This window comes from Siniperca chuatsi, linkage group LG19 (genome assembly GCF_020085105.1).
Source record: "Siniperca chuatsi isolate FFG_IHB_CAS linkage group LG19, ASM2008510v1, whole genome shotgun sequence".
Classification (NCBI taxonomy): Eukaryota; Metazoa; Chordata; class Actinopteri; order Centrarchiformes; family Sinipercidae; genus Siniperca; species Siniperca chuatsi.
In genome coordinates, this window is record NC_058060.1 from 13,116,045 (window position 1) to 13,134,482 (window position 18,438).

General features: G+C 39.0%; 3 protein-coding genes and 1 non-coding gene across 11 annotated transcripts in view; 1 reads left to right on the top strand and 3 right to left on the bottom strand.

The window, feature by feature from the left end:
- Window positions 1-989: 989 nt before the first annotated feature.
- Window positions 990-1,062, bottom strand: trnar-ccg. Its single transcript has one exon. It is a non-coding gene; the product is annotated as a tRNA-Arg (tRNA).
- Window positions 1,063-3,890: 2,828 nt separating this feature from the next.
- prlh2 (prolactin releasing hormone 2) lies at window positions 3,891-6,328 on the top strand. The gene is made up of 3 exons (XM_044177158.1): window positions 3,891-4,048; window positions 4,566-4,808; window positions 5,686-6,328. The coding sequence occupies exons 2-3, from the start codon at window positions 4,646-4,648 to the stop codon at window positions 5,889-5,891; spliced, it is 369 nt and encodes a 122-aa protein (XP_044033093.1). The 5' UTR covers window positions 3,891-4,048; window positions 4,566-4,645; the 3' UTR covers window positions 5,892-6,328.
- myripb (myosin VIIA and Rab interacting protein b) overlaps window positions 6,171-18,438 on the bottom strand; it is a 110,777-nt gene continuing 98,509 nt past the window's right edge. For 3 of the 8 annotated variants that reach the window (XM_044177130.1, XM_044177132.1, XM_044177133.1), the window contains 5 exons: window positions 10,993-11,184; window positions 10,713-10,874; window positions 10,415-10,510; window positions 10,175-10,235; window positions 6,171-8,822 (listed from right to left, as the gene is read on the bottom strand). In XM_044177130.1, coding sequence (XP_044033065.1) covers window positions 8,776-8,822; window positions 10,175-10,235; window positions 10,415-10,510; window positions 10,713-10,874; window positions 10,993-11,184 — 558 coding nt within the window. In that variant the 3' untranslated portion in view covers window positions 6,171-8,775. The other 5 variants (XM_044177131.1, XM_044177127.1, XM_044177129.1 and 2 more) reach the window with 4 other exon arrangements.
- Window positions 14,285-15,310, bottom strand: LOC122866908 (trichohyalin-like). The gene is made up of 2 exons (XM_044177157.1): window positions 14,931-15,310; window positions 14,285-14,769 (listed from the first exon to the last, which is right to left on the bottom strand). The coding sequence occupies exons 1-2, from the start codon at window positions 15,308-15,310 to the stop codon at window positions 14,451-14,453; spliced, it is 699 nt and encodes a 232-aa protein (XP_044033092.1). The 3' UTR covers window positions 14,285-14,450.

Sequence of the window (18,438 nt, forward strand, 5' to 3'; positions counted from 1 at the left end):
AGACGAGTGTTTTAAGCCTGTGGTTTCAGATGCCTTTTTATATACAGTATGTGTGTGAGTGTGCACATATTTTACCACAAAGGGGCAGCAAAGCACTAAATGTCCTACTTTCTCTTCATAATAATTCTGCTGAAATCTGTTCTTGACATCTTAAAAAATACATAAAAACATTTGATCAGCTAGTAAAATATGATGTATTTTTTTTATAGATTAAACCGCCTGGCAGTATAAAGCAGTCAAAATTAGTTCCATTTCAACCTGCAACAACATTAAAATGCTGCTTACATGCTTTTAATGCATCAATACTTCTAATCCAATAGTATATAAATAATACAACACCCTGAATGGGGCCCCTCTGCATAAGTACTTTTAATCCTTAAAATATATTTTGATGATAACATTTGCACTTAAAATAACAAGACTAACAAAGTACTTTTACATTGTGGTGTACTTTTGTTTAAATAAAAGAAAAGTCTTGTGTCCTCCCTTCTCTTCTTAAAGAATTTGCTGAAATCTGTTTTTGACATCCTTTTTTTAAATCTTTTTTTATGACCCATATCAGTATTTCTATGCTGTAACTTGTAGCCTCCATTTTAATTAAACTTAAAAATATATATAGAAACGTATGTAACTCTAGCACTAATGTTTAGCCATCACAAAACAGAATACTTCCTTTGCTGTATACAGTTATACTTTATTAAAAATAACATGCCTGAAAAAGTTGTTTACCACTATAAATTACTAGCACATCAAATATGTCTTTCACAGCAGCAGTTTAATGCATAATATTAGATTAATAGGACTGGTGACCTAAGCTAAATGAAATTCAGCTGAATCATTGATTTTATAATTTACACTAGTGCTTTTCCTAATGTGAAAAAGGTCTCTGTCATTGTAAACTTACCCAGTCACTTCATTCCTGTTGTGTGGTGTTTCTAAAGATGCTGAAGCTGTACACATCATAAATTCAGAGGCCAGTATCATCCAGATGACCCAGGTGGGACTTGAACCCACAATCCCCAGCTCCGGAGGCTGATGCCTTATCCATTAGGCCACTGGGCCACAATGATGATGTCACATTATTTTAATTTGATGGGCTGCATCTGTGTTGCTATCAAACTCTTTAGGTCCCAAAGCAAAGCCTTTTTTATCCTTGTAACTACTGAGATGTGTGTTTGCTATTGTGAAACGTTCACATTTAAGGAACTAGTAAAATTGCAATCTAAATGCAAACTCTGAATGAAATCCTACACCAATAGAAAATACCTTCCCAATTGAAGCTTTTTTAAGAAAGAGGGTCAACCAAACATGGTCAATGAATGTCCCGGCCCACGCACTCTGTAGGTCACGAATTACAAGGCAATTAACAAAATATACTGTAGCACGTAAAGGGAATGATTTAGCCCACAAAGCTTAGCCGGTTCAAGCTGTTAATCATTCTGCATGCAGGGTTTTCTCAATCAATACCACATTGCTCAGGGCCCTCGTGTCTCACAATAACAAAGAAATATCCTCTTTGAGCTTTATAGTAGATAGTAAGATCATGCCATCGTTTTTATGAATGAAATACCTTTACTCAGTTGCTCTTTATAAATACATAGGACGTGATTCTTCTGTCGCGATCCCTGTGACTTGACCGGTGATCCTCTGTGCCTCCATTCACAGAAACGCTGATGACACAGGCGATGAAGCCTTTCAATCAGGTGCTGATGAGACCGTGATGTTATAGTTTGAAGAGGAGGAACCAGACACTTGTCAGAGGCAGCATTGTGATACAAAAAAACAAATCTTAAGCAGGGACAATGTGGACTGACCTAAGCAGTGTAACTTTGAATCAAATAAAGAGATTTCAACTCATATTATCGGTCTGTAACTGAGCATATAATTCTGTATTCTGTTCACATTTATTTGTCTCATGAGTTGCAACAAAAGGCCACATTTTACCCACAAAACAGGGATAAACTGTTTCTGAATGTATTTTCTGCATTTTTGCACAGCACCAAACCTTTCACACCTGCCTGTGACATCTAAGAAGCAACAAATCACACACTCCCCACAAAGGGCTCCCCATCATAAATTGAATTAGTTTCATGGATTCTTCCATGTTGTGGTGATTATACATCCTCAGGTACTTATCTTCTCATTATTGCAGCCATATACTCTCCCACAGGCAGTGCTCGTGTCGGAATCATACCATCTGATCTCCATCCATGACAAAATTATAGCTGCCCTAATGTGTGGAGGAGAACCAAAGTGCAGCCCTAGGGTGGATCTGTGTACATGCACTTGCACACATGGACACACACATACAACCTTTTACATCACGTTATAGGACAATGACATTATTCCCATATTCTTTTTTTTTTTTTTAGATGATGATGATATTGTATAGTACATGGGAAAGGTTTATTTCAACTGGATCATAAAGATTCACCCACTAAAATACATATTGTAAGGAAACTGACATCAGATATTAGTGTCGTATTTTGTGATCTAAAATCACTTTTCTTCAACATACACACAGTACAAATGTTCACATTTATACACTAGGTATATTGTCACTACTGTGTTAAAATGCCACATGTAGCTAGAGCTGCAACTATTTATTTTCACTATAGATTAATCTGTTGATTATTTTCCCGATTCATCTATAAAATGTCAGAAAACAGTGAAAAATTCTGTGATGTCTTCAGACTGCTTGTTTTGTCTGATGGCCACTCCAGAACTCATCAATATTCAACTCACCATCATGTAAGACAAAGAAAAGCTGCAACGTTTTCACATGTGAGAAGTTGGTACCCGCAAACATTTAGCATTTTTGCTTGAAAAAAAGATTTAAATGACCAATTGATTCAAAGCGATTGCTTTTCTGTCCATTGACCAATTGATTAATTGATTAAGCATTACAGCATTTAGCATTAGCATTACATCCACTGCAGAATTCATTGACTTAGTTTTGTGAAGGTGCCATGGGCACAACTAGTCATGGGAATTTATCAGCATTTGATTAAGCATGTATTCGTTCAATAAGTCACAAAAATTGTAGTTGAAAGGAATTAATTGATTTATTTAATTTGATTTAATGTTATGCACATCTTAAGGTTAAGCTCCATGGTTACACTGTCACGTAGTATCATGACCTTTACGGACATCGTTTTAGGCCCCAAGGCGACTTTACACCTGAATACACTTGAGTGGGCGAAGTTCTCCTCACCTTGGCCTCTCACTTGTGATTCATCACTGTTACCTCATGTACTGGTGGCAAGCATGAATTGACATGCACTTACAGTATATTTAAAGCCCTCACGCCTTCCTGAATCAGTTTGATATTGTGGTTTTGATGTCACCGATTTAAAATATTATCTTTCCAGCACTACAACACTAAAGCTCTAATCTGGCACTTCAGTATCAGACATTATATTTATATCTTAACTGTGTTATGAGAGCTTTGAATAGAAGGAGCGACTGTAGGTGCAGTGAGCTGTTTGCATTTATAATCTCGCTCTTCAGAGCTGATTATTATTAAGAAAGTTCCAAAAGTTTCGTTTCCGGGGACAAGACAGTCTGTTCAAGAATACACTGAGGTTTTTGCAGTAGCTGAATGTGTCCTGCCTTGCCCCTTGTAATCAAGCTGATTGATGAAAGGCAAATCAAGAAACGCCCACCACAGTTCCAGGTCACTGTCTGACAGGCCTACTTGAGGTGGTGGGTCTCCCCATGTTCACTAATTTAAAGTTGTCCACATGTCATTGACTTCCTGATGGACTGCTCTGCTGCGTGACAGGAAACATAACATCAGGAAAGCTCCAACACCAAACCTCCTTTCTCAAAGGGATGAGGGGGTTTAAAGACTGGGTGGACGGGAGGGGGGTGGGGGTGGGGGTGATGCATCCTGGAGTCTGGGATCACTGTGTGTGACATGACGTTCTTGATACATCATCCAACAACCACATAAGCAGCATGGATATATAAGCTGTAGCACACCTGCTCAACAATAAGGACTTCAGACCTCCGCCAGCTGACCTCAGCCTGTTAAACAAAGTTCAGGGTAAGGAGCTGCTGTTTACCTTATAGATTTCTTTGTTTTGTTTTTTACAAATTCACTGTATTGAATGCAAGATAATGAGGATACCATAAGTTATGTGTTTATGCCCTGGTAAATTTGTGTTAACTATTCTAATAGTTACAACTGTAAATGGGGTGAACAATTATAATATGAAATTGATAGACTAGAATAGCCCATGATAGTTCTAACCAGCTTAGGGACATATAGTGACAATTCTGAGTTTATAAAGGTCATCATAGTGTGTTTTAAATCAATTCAGTTTATATAATAATATTCATGTGTGAGCTTCTGGTGCTTAGTAATGAGGTTTAAATGACTTAATGCTATTTAATGACATTTTTTCATCTCTTATAAATAGTGTTCCTATCGGGAAGTACAGTTGTTCTATAATATTCAAAAGTTTTTTTTTTTTTTTTTAATGATCTTACCTGACTTAAATATATCTGGATGTCTAATTGTATCTGTTTCAGCTTTCTTTAACTGATATTTCTGTTTTCAGTGTCCTTAAACGGTGAGTGATACTTTACTGACCAGCGTCCCTCCACCCTTTGTAGTGCCTTGAGCGAGTCCGTCCACAGCATGCTGCCCGGGAGAGCGGCTGATGCCCGGCACTGCGTCCTGACGAGCCGCTGGCTGCCCGCAGCTCTGGCGCTGCTCCTCCTCCTCTCCTTCAGCTTCAGCAGCGCTCACAGCACCACGGTGGAGCACGACTTCCACATTGTTCACAATGTCGACAACAGAAGTAAGACCATTTTTATTTTTATTTTTCACAACCTGCAGAATTTGTTGAAGTAGTTTGGAGGGGTTTAACAGGCTAAAGGATAAGAGGCCAGACGTGTTTTAGCATATTCCTCTTCACAGTATGTCTGTTTGTGGCTTTTAAGGGTGAGTTCATCAAAAAAAAAAAATCCTTCTTCTTACTACTATTTACTATAAGATTTTACTTCTAGAAAGTATGTTGTCAGTTTGAAAAACCTCTCTGAATCTCAAGGGGTCATTTACAGCATTTAAGTATTAGCTATTTATTTTTAAAGAGAGAAGCTCAACATGTTTTATTTAGCTCAAAATAAGGAATATCCTCATCCACTAATGTGTGGCACACTGGTGTATCATGTAATCTACTATGTGTATTATTTTGTCACAATTTACTGTACAAAGAGTATGATTATTGCTGTATTCATTTTTCTTATTAAATAACAGTGGTTTCATTTAAATGTATATATTAATATATTTTGAATGATTTACTTGAGATTGCAGAGGTTGAAGGTTGCTCCTGTAATACACTGTCATTTCTTTTTATTTGTACTTTGTGTATCACAATGAATGACTTGGAATGAATGGAAGACCAACAAATCATTTCTCCATATAGTTCCTGAAAGTATCAAATCAGCTTAGAAAATCACTTATGTTCCCACAGACAACAGTAGACAAAAGTCTATATAAAGGTTGGAGTCAGATCTTTTAGGTTTCAAATTAAATCTATAATTCTGTTTAGTCTTTTCTTTTAACACTACAAAATTGACTCATTGAAGTTAAAGTATCATAAAAATCATCCTGTTTTCCGGCAGTAATGTTGGTCATATTAATCACTGCCGCTGATGTGCTTGTGTGGCGTCCAGGTCCAGAGATAGACCCATTCTGGTACGTGGGGCGTGGGGTGAGACCCATCGGGCGCTTCGGGAAGAGGCACAGCAGTGTGGAGGCTCTGGGCAGCAGGGGGGTGCAGCCCGTCGTCAGGACGTTGGAGCTGCTGCTCAACAGCCTCAGAAACAAGGAGAGCCTCGAGAAGGTGCTGGATGGGGAGGACAGGGATTGGTTACCATGACAGCGTGTCCTCCTCCGCTTCATCCACAAACTTAGAGTGTCTTCATTTTTTATCTTGATTGAGGTTATATACTCTTTTGCTCTAGATCTTAACTGTATTTCTCCCTGGCGTCTGTTATAAGGCCTTGGTTGATAGTATTCTTGATGAAATCACTCTCCAAATGTATCTATACATAAAAATGCATTCTATATTGATTAATAAACCAGGATGTTGTGATTATATCTGTTCATCACTTTGCCTGTAGCCTTCCTGTAACACACACTAAAAAAAAAAAAAAGCTTTAGGTTTGCAAATTTTATTCATTTTATAATACATTTGTTTTCCTCAGAGTACTGTGGCACATAGAGAATCTGTATTTTTTGCTTGTTAATATTTTCCCCAACATGTCATATGGATTGCAACGAACGATTGCACATTAAAGTGAATGCCCCCCTGTGGAGCTGTGCACAGTGAACCTCATTGTAGTCACTCACACTGGATTTAAACAAGAACAAAAGTAAGATTTGTTTTTAACTCTGTGTGAATCTCATCATTTCTGAGTATCTGGGACACAGTTACAGTAGTAAATTAAACTTCCTGTGTGAATCAAGCCTTACAAGTCATGACAATTGCACACAGTCTCTTTCACACAACATAGAAAGATTGGTCAACTATGATTGGGCAATTCATATATTATTCTGTATCATATCCATCTTTTCACACATATACATATTAACAAATTCTGTGATGAGATTATTAATTTTTTTTTTACATTAGAAAAATACAGGACACTGATGATTGGACCCTTGTGGCTGTGCTTCTCATGGAACATTTTACATCAATTGTGATAAAACCAGAAACATGCTTTTATACACCAACACCTCTGGAGAACAAGATTGACAAAAGTACAGGAAAAACAGAGATGTGAAAGGCTGGGATGAAAAGGTCACTAATAGAAATGGCAGAGCATTCATACAGAAGATCATTGCACCTTTTAGTTCAAGCAGTCTATCAGGAAATCCAACTCTGCTCTTAAGCTGTAACCACAGCAAAAAACCTTTGACAACCGCATGGCCAACTGAGATTCTGACTAATATAAGTGGTCACAGAGTAAAGAAAAATAACCCAAAAATGAAAGGCAATATTCTCAAATCTAGTGTTTAAGGAGTAAAATACAGTATGAATCGTACTAGCCGCTCCAAAAATGCCTGATGTCACCTTTGTTTATTTAACATTTACCATCGTCATTACTGGCAGAATATCAAATGGTAAATGCAGGCATACACTGAAAGCACTTTGAATCATCACACATGAGAGTCTGATAGGACTGGCTGAGGAGGGCTCCTTTGAGGAGAGAATAAAGCCTTTAATTTGCAATAGTACGTGTTTCAGTGGTATTGCATAAAAACGTTCAGTAAGTACAAAAATAAATTGCTTGTAACAAAATCATGGTTTCATGGCATTTGTTATATAGCCCGTCAGACTTCATTATGTAAAAATCTTTGCAATGTAACACAAAAGTTTGGACATGACCCAGCGAAGGGGAAACATGAAAATACCTTTTAGTTCAAATAAAAGGCCACGTTTGAAAGTAAACAAAGGAACTGACAGAGAGGAAGAAAATGACTTTAGGTTGAAGAATACTGTATGAGGGAAGGCTGTCAGACCAAAGCTGAATGTCAAACCTATGGAGATTTAGGTTGAGCCGAGTTTATCTGACATTCAGACATTAACCAAACCTTATTTTGACTAATTTCAATGTAAAAGCTCACAGCTTCCACATTAAGGCTGTAGTGTGTGTGTGTGTGTGTGTGTGTGTGTGTGTGTGTGTCTACTGAGGAGTTATTTCCTTTTCTAAATAAATGGGAGCGCACTTCCCCAGTAAGTCATTGCAGTTTGCATTTATTTAAGGAATAGTTGTTTTTTTGAACAGAGTCAGGGTAGCTGTTTTCCCTCTGTTTCCAGTCTTCATGCTAAGCTAAGCTAACAGGCTACACTTTTACTGAACAGAAGTGAGAGTGGTATCAATCTTCTCCCGTAACTCTTAGCAAAACAGAGGAATACTACCCAAAATGTCAAACTATTCCTTCAACTACTGAGGCTGTTTATAAAGAATGACAGATTTCTCAAGTGTGCTTTGTGTTCCATTATTGCCATCTAGCAATTTCAGTGGCAGGAAGGAAGGACAAAAATGTTTTGGTCTGATACTTTGCACATCTAAATACTATTTCCTGGTAAGTGCATACATTTTTTTAAATGGTTAAAATGTCAAAGGTGTTACAATCATTCCCCAAATGAGGATTACCATCTGATAGCTGTGGGTGTGAACAAGGACAATCATCCAAAAAAGCTCTGAAGGGGCTTACAGTATGATAAGATTCCTCATGACATTTCATTTGGTGAAAAAGAAGATGCAGTATAAAACACGGCTCAGCCTCTTTTTGGGACACTGAATCACAGAAAGTTTCACATGATTTTTCCACGTCGTCATTGTACAGTAACTCACGATACTCTTGCAGACAGATTAAAAAAAGGAAATGAGAGTTCTTTTTGTCTGTACAGATATTCTTTTTCACTTGGGTCATGAGGAGTGTTTGCAGATTTTTAAGGCAGAGACACTGACTGTTGAGTCATCCTTGCTTGATGATATGTGCATGGTGAGCAGGACAAAATGGAGGATAAAGTGGAAAAGAGGAAAGAGCCAGTCATGTCTTCCGTGAGTCATTTGACTGATGCGGTACCGTGCCTGGCTGAGGGCTGAGTGCTTGGTGGATCACACAGGGCAGGTGTTGGCCCCTGCTTGGCCTGGAGCTGGAGGCGACACTGGATCAAGGCACTGGATGAGAGGGCCCCCCGTCCCTGGGGCTCTGAAGTGGCCCTGAGGGACTCGTTGTGCTGCTGACTGTCACTGTGGCCGAAACACTTTCACCTGCTGCTCTGGCTCCAACTTTTCTGAAATGCAAATGCCCCCCCCCCAGCATTAAGCAAAGTAGCATTTTAAATCTTCCCAGCCATAGATTTAGAGCATACTGTATGATGCACTGATAAAAAACAGTACTCTAAGCTGGAATCAATGACATGATTACATGTCTTGGTCACTGATTTTACCCCATTGTCCTGCCTGCTGTCCGTATTTGGAGCTGTGCTGAAAAAGCCACCCTGAATCAGAGCTATTGTGTGGATGCTGGTGCAGAAAAAAAGAAACAAAAATGAAAATAAAGAAAGCTCCAACAGAAAAAGGCCATTCACTGACATGAAAAGGAACCGACTTCTTGTTGGTTGTTAAAACAAGCCTTATCCTCCTGTACTGTCTGTGTTTCCATTTGGCTGCTTTACATCTAATGGAGCTTTTCAGTTACTTAGTCCCTTTCTAGCAGATGTATTCATTTTTCCATCCATTCAGCTGCCAATCTCTTCTTTTAGGACAAAGCGCAAAATGTGTGATGCTAACTAAAGGTGAATAAAAGTGTCCACTCGTATCTGTCTCACTCCCCATCTCTAGCTGTCTTTGTTTCACACACACACACACACACACACACAGTATGTGTATACAAGGCCGTTAAGCAGTGTTTGTGGATAGGAGAGAATGACATATACTCTACAAGTCAGCACAGGTTAGCAGACTCACTTTACTTTTGCTTAACCAATTGATGACTGAGAAGTAGAGGGACGTACAGTAGGTCGAACATCACAGCAGTAAATATATTCAAATTTGGATCATTTAATCAACTTTCGCAGATTGAAATATGTAGTTACTTTTTTCATGTTTTAGTACATATCAATATCAAGATGGAAATGATTTAAAACATGAAATGATGAATGTTATTTGGTCATGACTGAAAATAATTTCCATCACTGTTAGTAGTTCACCTCTGTAATTTAAGATATATGGGGCATCTTAAGAAAATTATTTTTTTAAATTTGGGAGTTTCTATTTCCTGAAGTGGCTGATATGAAAGTAATTTTACTTCAATGCTGATAACTAATTATTCTACACACCGGGGGCTGGCTAATCCAAATACTTTTATTTGTTTTAAATTCTAGTTTCAATGTAATACTCAAGGCTAGACATACAGATACATAATTAAAAGCTATTGAATTTATTTTAAAAGATCATAGACGTTTTATTCGTCACTCTGTGCTAGATAGTTTTCAGTTACATCAAAACTCGGAAAATTATTCTCAAAAATGTATGTTTATTTGAATAGAGATTTGGAGGCAGATTTATTATTTACTGCTGCATGCACAAAGTTTTCTTTGTGTGTACTTTTCTCTGAATTGAGCAAGATAAACTTGTTTGGTACCTTTCAGTGGAGGGGCTGGAAGCTTCCTCCTTTGATGGCGTGATGAGTCCAGGGTTTGAGGCTGTAATCAGAGTATTCGTATCATAAACTTCACATTAAAAATCAACAAATCATCCTGTCTTTGAACTGCTATATGTTCTCATTTTCTCACGTTATTTTCTCCTTTATTTACATAAGTAGTAACGACAAAGAATATATGGCTGTGTGGGAGAGCTGTGTACTTGACGGGCAGTGAGTTACCTTAGCCATTGGCTTGATCTTGGAGAAGCGATTGCTGACAGCCACATTCAACCCTGCTGTTTTCAGAGCTGATATCCTGGCCTCAATATTTGATACCTTAAAAGGAGAAACAGGCTTCATTTAAAAACACAACGCAATACAGCATTGAATCCTAGTGTGAAGCTAATCACAGTTCACATTAGTATTAAAAAAAACAAAATCAACGGAATCATTGAGCTGGGAAAAAAAAAAGTGGGGCTGTTTGGCACAAACACAACTGGAGAAGAAGACAGAGAAAAGGGACAAAGCCATCCAGTACCTGTAATTCAGACTGCTGAACCTGAGCGGCTGCGGTGGCCACCTGGTCCTCCAGGAAGGCAAGCTCTGTGTCTGTGGTGCCACTGCTAATACTGCGGGCACACTGCTCCAGGTCCCCCAGCGCCCCCTCAAGCCCGTACACAGCACCAGCAGTCAGGTACACCTGCACAGAGAAGAAGAGCCAGACATTTAGTTCCCAATAAGACTGAATGTCAAACAAACTTTTCTTTTTGGGTGGAAAAAGTGGTGAAACTATTGGGCTAAGGTGCCCTTTAGCTTACATTCTCCTCCATCTTGGTCAGCCTCTGGTCCAGCCTGCGGGTCTCAGAGCTACTGGAGATGGGGGAAGCACTCATGGACTCTGATGGGGTATAGCTCTCACCTCCTGCCTCACCAATCAGCTCCTCTGTAGCGTTCAAAACCTTCAGCACCTCTGTGGTGATGCTGCAGAGAGAGGCCGCCGAGTACTTCTGCTTCATTTGAAGAACACACACACACACACACACACACAGTACACCAGTCAGTAATCTACATGATACATCCTGAAAGGCTTCATGTGAACATCTTAAAGAGGCTAAACATATTGAATATTCATGATTAAAAAATAAAATAGCCATATAAATTAGGTTCAGTGATGAACTGAGAAACCTTTTAAGCTGGGAGCAAAAGTAGGGAAAATTGGTGTAATGACATAAAATGATAATGAAAAAATATCTTTAATTCAGGAAGCACTGGAATGTCACTAAATGCAATTATGCAATCACAGTTGTGGCACATTATAAAATCATTAGGGTGGGAAAAAAAACGTGTTAAAAACACCATTTGAAAATGAAGGGGAGCAAATAAACATAATGTTGCTTAACCTAAAAAGTTGGTGTTTTTATCAGCACCTCTACCCCATGTGCTGCAAGCTTCTATAAAAGAACATTGTGCGGGTGACACATACACGCATATTTGTCACTTCTCTGTTGCCTAATCATTTGTTTTGTGAACACACACATCTGCACATGGTTGCAATCAGAAAGGGCGGAACAAAGAACTGGAGGTGAGAAATGCACGAGTGAGGAAGGAGGAGGAGGAAAGGAAGCAAAAGTAGTTTTCAAGACAAAACCGGGGAGTGATGGATCTTTTATTTTTTAGGCTTTGATGTTACAGTGAATAGAATATCTTATTGCTTTGCCGCCTATTTAAGTGGGTTGCAGGATAGCAATTATGGAGTTTAGGTGTGTAGCTAAGGAATCAGGAATTCAATCAGCTATTTTCAAACAGGGACCGATTTCAAATTAAAGCTTATATCCAAGATTGTATGTCCACTATGAGTTATACCCAAAAAAAACATTTATATGAATGTGCTGATGAAAATCATCCGTTTTGACCTTTCAGTTTAAAATTGGTACAATTGGTACATCATGAGTTTCCAAAAAAAGTGACCAAAAAAAGTGTTAAATGTCACAGGCTCAGTTAATTAATTTTGGAATGGATGGACAAATAAGTTGGCGGAGATCACTCACTACCACAAGATGCCTTAGACAGACAAATGAAAAAACATTTTAGTCATTGTGTTTGCTGCCAGTCAGTGTCTCGATTTACTGGAGCAGCTTGTTCATCCAAATCCAAGCTTGTTTCCAAATTCAGGCTGTCTGGGACAAATAATAATTCAGTGGTGATGATGCCTAGTATGGAAAGCTGCTGGTTCTTTCTCTGAATAGATGAAAACACATGAGCAAGAAAAGGAAAGGGCAGTGAAGAGAGACAGATGTAATTCAATAATGAATGAATCCCTGGCTGAAGCTTTGATCAGTGGGATCGAGGGCATATTGATCCCTCTCTCAGTCAGAAAGACAGTGTGACAGTCTGAAAGGCAGAGTTTTACGTGGTTTGAAGGGCAATGATCTGGTCCGGACAAGATACAGTATTGCGTGAGAGATGAGAGGCAGAAAACCAAACCTCTTTTTCTTTTTTTTTTTTTTTTTTTAAAAATCACCATTCAGTGATCTTAAAAAGGATGAGAAGCAGAGATGGACGGTCTGAGATATTGACTTAGGTTGGTCGATGTGGAAATGGATGTCTTGTGAGAGTCTGACGTTCTCATCCACTCCAAAGAACCAGGCCATCACCATGCAGATCAAACAGTCTGACACATATAGACGTCTCACTGCTGTTGATGTTGAAAGATAAATTTAGTGTGTATAAAAAAATTACTTTGGTTCCATATTAAGATAGAAACATAATGTAAGTAAAGGAAATATAAGTCGCTGTGGAATATAAGTGGGGTTCTGTGGTTTAGAAATAAAATTAGGAGGGAGGCCAGACTGGACAGAAGGGGGGCACATTTCTAAAATGAGTAAACATGTGTTAAGACCTGGTTCTTTAAATAATCTAATATGAAATAATATTATTATTAAGTTTTAATAAATAATTGCTATTTGTAACTCCCAATAGCCCACAGCTATGGACAGATTATGAGACAAGGGGTCCCAGGACACAGACATGTAAAAGGTCCCCCACCACTCCCACATAGGAGCAAAACACACAGACAGAAAGACGCAAAACACCCCCAACAAACAATGGCATCACATTGCTTGTAGTCTTTTGTGGTTGTTTTGTGTATCTCTGTGGTCGTTTCATGTCTCTTTGAAGTTGTTATGGGTCTCTGTAGTTGTTTTGTGTCTCTTTCTGGTCGTTTTGCATCTCTTTTTAGTTGTTTTACGTCTTGTTTTGCATCTTGTTTTACCTCTCCATGGTTGTCTTGTCTTTTTGTGGTTGTTTTTTTTTTGTCTCTCTCTGTGGTCATTTTGTATTTCTGTAGTTGTTACACATCTCGTTTGGAATCTTGTTTTGCCTCTCTTTGTGGTCGTTTTGTGTCTTTTTCATCCCTTTTTTGTTCTTTTACATCTGCATCTATTTGTAGTTGTTTGATTGACTTTCCCACAAGAAATATTAAAAATCACAGACGACAGCAGTGGCCTGCATCTGCAAAGGTGTCTGAGTGAGTGTGAATATTTGTATTGTTTCATTGATGTGAGTGTGTGCGTGAAAGAAAGCAGGAGAACTACATTACCTGTCTTTTAAGAGAAAATGGACAAAAAAGTTTCTTTGTTATTATTACAACCCAATTGTTTTGTTTTTCCAACTGCTTTTTAAAAGTTAGCACCTGGTGAAGCAACTTTTCTATAACACTGGTATTAATCAAAATTCTATTGAACCCTTGCAGATGTGTCATGTTCATTTTGTGCTAAGGAACAGTAAAATATAGGCTGTGCATTGTATTTTGGGATTGTTGACAGAAAGTAGTATATTATTGCATTATATAATGCATAAATTTGACACAATTCAGCGAGTAAATAGGGTATGACTTTAGAAACAGCTATAGATAAAGAAAAGACATGCTAGCGGCGTGGCTCTATGGCTATAAAACATGTAAAACCTAGTACAGACCAAACACAACTTAAATGTTTTGTCTCCAACAATCCTGCTGTCCTTAAACATTGATCATTCAGTGTTGTGTGTAATACCACTTAACAACAACTACTACAAAATACAGCTACACAGGCAGAAATTTTATTCTGAAGTGTTTTTATTGACTTTTTTTAAGCCGATTGATTGAGCTTCGTGTCTTTGGTGTGTGGGAGGAAACTGAAGCACTTTGAGGAAACCCACACTGACACAGGGAGGAACATGAAGACGGCATACAGCTGTTGATGGTGGGAAGGTGCTGAGCCGCTGAGGTGTAGAGGTCTTAGTTGGATGTGGACTCCTTCTCCCGCCTCTCGTTCTTCTTCCTCAAACCGAGAAAGTGGCGGACTCTTTTCCAGACTGAGCGCCTCTTTTTTTTCTCTGGGAGCTTCTCCTCAAATACTTCGGGCTCTGGAAGGAACTCCTCCTCCTGCTCTTTCAGCTCTTTGTTCAGCTGGGAAAATTCTCTCTGGAGGGCCTGACTGACCACCTCCTCAGTCTTGAGCTTGGTGGCAAGCTTGAGATTGGTTGATGTCAGATCCCCCAGTTTTGTTTCCAGGGTCTCCAACTCTTGACGGAGGGCATCCTGCTCATCCCTCAGCCTCTGGATCAGCTCCTGATCCACTCTCACCCTTTCAGCGTGAGACCTTTTCTCTGCCTCAAGTTCTTGCTGAAGGGCGCCTTTCTGTTGCTGCAACTGCTCAGTCAGCTCCAGGCTCACATTCCTCTCTTTTTCGGGAGCTCGTCCTGCTCATCCCTCAGCCTCTGGATCAGCTCCTGATCCACTCTCACCCTTTCAGCGTGAGACCTTTTCTCTGCCTCAAGTTCTTGCTGAAGGGCGCCTTTCTGTTGCTGCAACTGCTCAGTCAGCTCCAGGCTCACGCTCCTCTCTTTTTGGAGATTGTTGGTGAGCTGCTCTACCTGCTTCCATAGGAACTTGTTCTCTTTAGTCTCTGACTCCAGTCTGGTAGAGAGCTCGCCAACCTTCTCCTCCTTACAGGCTATGTGCTGCTCAGCACCCTGCAGGTGAGCCTTCAACATCTCGACCTGGGTGCCCAAAGCCTCGTTTTCTTTCTCACGGTCCTCCAGCTGCTTGGCCCAATTGTTGTAACCAAAGGCTGATAGAGTCAGCTTGAAGGTCATGGTCCAGTTATAGTTCGTCTCTGATCAACTTTTGTTGTCGCTATCAGTGGTCTGACTGCTCAAAGTTTTCTATCTCTCAAAGGGGTGTCACCTATTGAAATGTCTGAAATGAAATGATTCTGTCTGAACAGTTGCTGCTGCATATGAAGACCTGCTCAGAGTGGAATTGTTGCTTTGAGTTCCAAAGTTCCAGTTCTTTCTGCATGTTTACATTCAGTTTACATGGAGCTTCTCACTGGACTTCCTGTATAGTTTGTTTGAGTTTCATAGTTCATCACTTGACCCCCAAGAATCATTAATAACTCAATCTGTGATCTAAATGTAAACACAATCACAAACCATCAACAGTCAGAATGCAGGATTAAACATGTTATCAATCCCAAAATGACTGACAGGTCCAACACAGTGACAGTCACACAAAATGTAGCTTTTGATCTACAAATAATAAATAGTATTAATAAATAGCTGCTATTTGTAACTCTAAATAGCCCACAGCCATGGACAGATTATGAGACAAGGGGTCCCTAGACACAGACATGTAAACGGACCCCTCCTCCTCCTCCGCAAGACACACAGACAGAAAGAGATGCAAAAAGACCACATATTATGGCATTGCATCGTTTGCAGTCTTTTTGTATTAGTTTTGCGTCTCTCTGTGCTTGTTTTGTGTCTCTGTAGTTGTTTCGTTTCTCTTTGTGGTCATTTTGCATCTCCCTGGAGTGGTTTTGTGTCACTTTCTGGTTGTTATGAGTCTCTTTTTAGTTGATTTATATTCATTTTGCATCTTGTTGTGCCTTGCTTTCTGCTCATTTTGCGTCTCTCTGTAGTCATTTTGTGTGTTTTTCTGGTCATTTAGCATCTCTTTCTGGTCTTTTTAGTCTCTTTGTGGTCATTTTGTGTCTCTTTGTGGTAGCTAGCGCTGTGGCTCTCGGTCAGTCCACCACATTGGTATAGAGTGGAATATGTCAGTAACTATTGGATAGAGCACCCTGTGTTTAGTGCTTATTACCAAATATTACCATGCTAACACTAAACTACAATGAATCAGAACCAGAAATACTTTATTGATCCCTGAGGGGAAACTCTTTCGTTACAGCTGCTCACTATCACATCGATGCACACCTGAGAATGGAAGTACTAAGCAAACCAAAATATAATACACTATAATACAGGTAAGATAAATTAAGCACAGAGTGGATAAAAGCTAAACTAGCTGGTGGTGGAACATGGTGAATGGTGAACATGGTAAACATTGCACTTGCTTAGCATCAGCATGCTACCATTGACATTGTGAGCATGTTAGTATGCTGACTTTAGCATTTAGTTCAAAGCACCGCTGTGCCTAAGTACAACCTCTTAGAGCTGTTAGCATGGCTGTAGACTCTTCGTCTTGTTGGCTGATAGCTATAGACTTGTTAATGTGTGTCAGAGGAAAGCACAACCTGAACAAAAATGAAAAAACACCTGCACACTGTCCCACTTCATGCACCCATGTTCCATGTACATTTGCCTTCATTTTTCTAATCTTTATCTAATCTTTTGTTAGATGTTTTATCGATTTTAAAAAAGAAAAAAAAGGCCTTCTTTACCAATTACCTGGATGGCAATGTGTGAGTTTTCTCAGGGTGTTTCATTCATCAACTGGCCTCATTTTTATGGTCCTCTGATGTTTGTCCATATATCTTCTTAAAAATAGTGTAAATCAGATTTTTTTTAAAAAGACTAAAAAGCCACAAATATCACAGTCATTGTCACATTTTCCATTATTCACATCAAACTAAGCTGTCCTGGCAGGTTTCAAAGGGAGCTGTGAAGACCAACAGAAATAGACCACACCAGTACATGTGTCATACACATTGTAAGAGATGAGCATTACTCATAGGAGCCCTTATAATGAGTCTGGATAATGATCATCGACCCACACACCTCAGATGTAACACTAGTACAGGAGGTGAGCTCATAAGTGCATGTCCAAGTGTGTGTGTGCATTTTATGTGTCTACCTCACGGTGCAGGTTTTGACTCGTCCATATGTTCATTAATGGAGTGGATTTACTATGTGAAAATATCAATACTGGAACGCTGCTTTTAACCTAAGAGATCATAGTTTTTACATTTAGTATATGGAATGTAGGCAATTTCTGTTTTCTGACACATGCTTTTGTCGTTAGTATACAAGGAATCAATGTACTTTACCATTTTTACAAGAAGTAATGCAATATGTGCACCAGCAATTTACAAGACAAAAAAAAAAAAAACTCCTTTATTTCCTTTGGGAAGTGCATTGCTGTACATCAACAGCACACTCAAGCAGATTTAATATGCATACATCTTTGTGTATAGTTTATATAGTTGTCACTTTTCTAGTATGAACACACTACATTCCCAAAACCTGCTGAGAATTAATATGCACTATAAAATCAGGACACAGCTCATGTGTTAGACTGACTATATACTGAATGTGTCTAATGATGTGACTGTGCACCAGTATTTGGCACTTAAGTTGTTGAAGATGATTTTGGGAGTTGCTGTTGTAAGAGACTTTTTATATTTAAAAGGAGGTCTTTTGTCACTGTGTACTACATTTGAATTGTTTTGGTTGGAACTTATAATTTTCTTATATCCATCTAGGATGCTCATGCTCATTTCTGACATTTCAGAATGCAACTTCCAGATAGCAAAGGTGGACTTGCTGTATTCAGCTATGGTTAAAGCTGTAGATGAACAAAGTGACAGCTAAAGCAATAGAACAGAGGCAGTTTTTCCAGTCAAGAGAAATAAAGCAAAACACAACTGTGCCTGTGGCTGTGTTGCATTGTGACCTTTTGAGGCTTTTATTAATGAAGTTATATTTAAACACTTCTGTGATGGACGTCTTCCAGTATGATTCTTGAAAACTACAAAGCAAAGCAGGAAGTTTAGAAAGGAGACCTTTCTATTTTATTTTGAGGAACTAACGTAATGTTACCACTTATGTTTAGACAGCTGCAATATTTTCTGCTACTACTTTACCAGCAGAAATAAAACAAAATACACCACCAGCAAAAGTTACATTCAGTGTAATCACACGTGGATCCCGCCATCATGTATTTTGTACTAACATGCCTGTGCAAGACAAGTAAATGCCTG

What these genes read in the sequence shown, in the direction of transcription:
- LOC122866908 (XM_044177157.1), bottom strand. Translation starts at nt 15,310, where the DNA reads ATGACCTTCAAGCTGACTCTATCAGCCTTTGGTTACAACAATTGGGCC. An exon ending in GATCAGGAGCTGATCCAGAG is followed by an intron (nt 14,770 to 14,930) that starts GCTGAGGGATGA and finishes GCTGATCCAGAG; the next exon opens with GCTGAGGGATGAGCAGGATG.
- prlh2 (XM_044177158.1), top strand. Translation starts at nt 4,646, where the DNA reads ATGCTGCCCGGGAGAGCGGCTGATGCCCGGCACTGCGTCCTGACGAGC. An exon ending in TCACAATGTCGACAACAGAA is followed by an intron (nt 4,809 to 5,685) that starts GTAAGACCATTT and finishes TGTGGCGTCCAG; the next exon opens with GTCCAGAGATAGACCCATTC.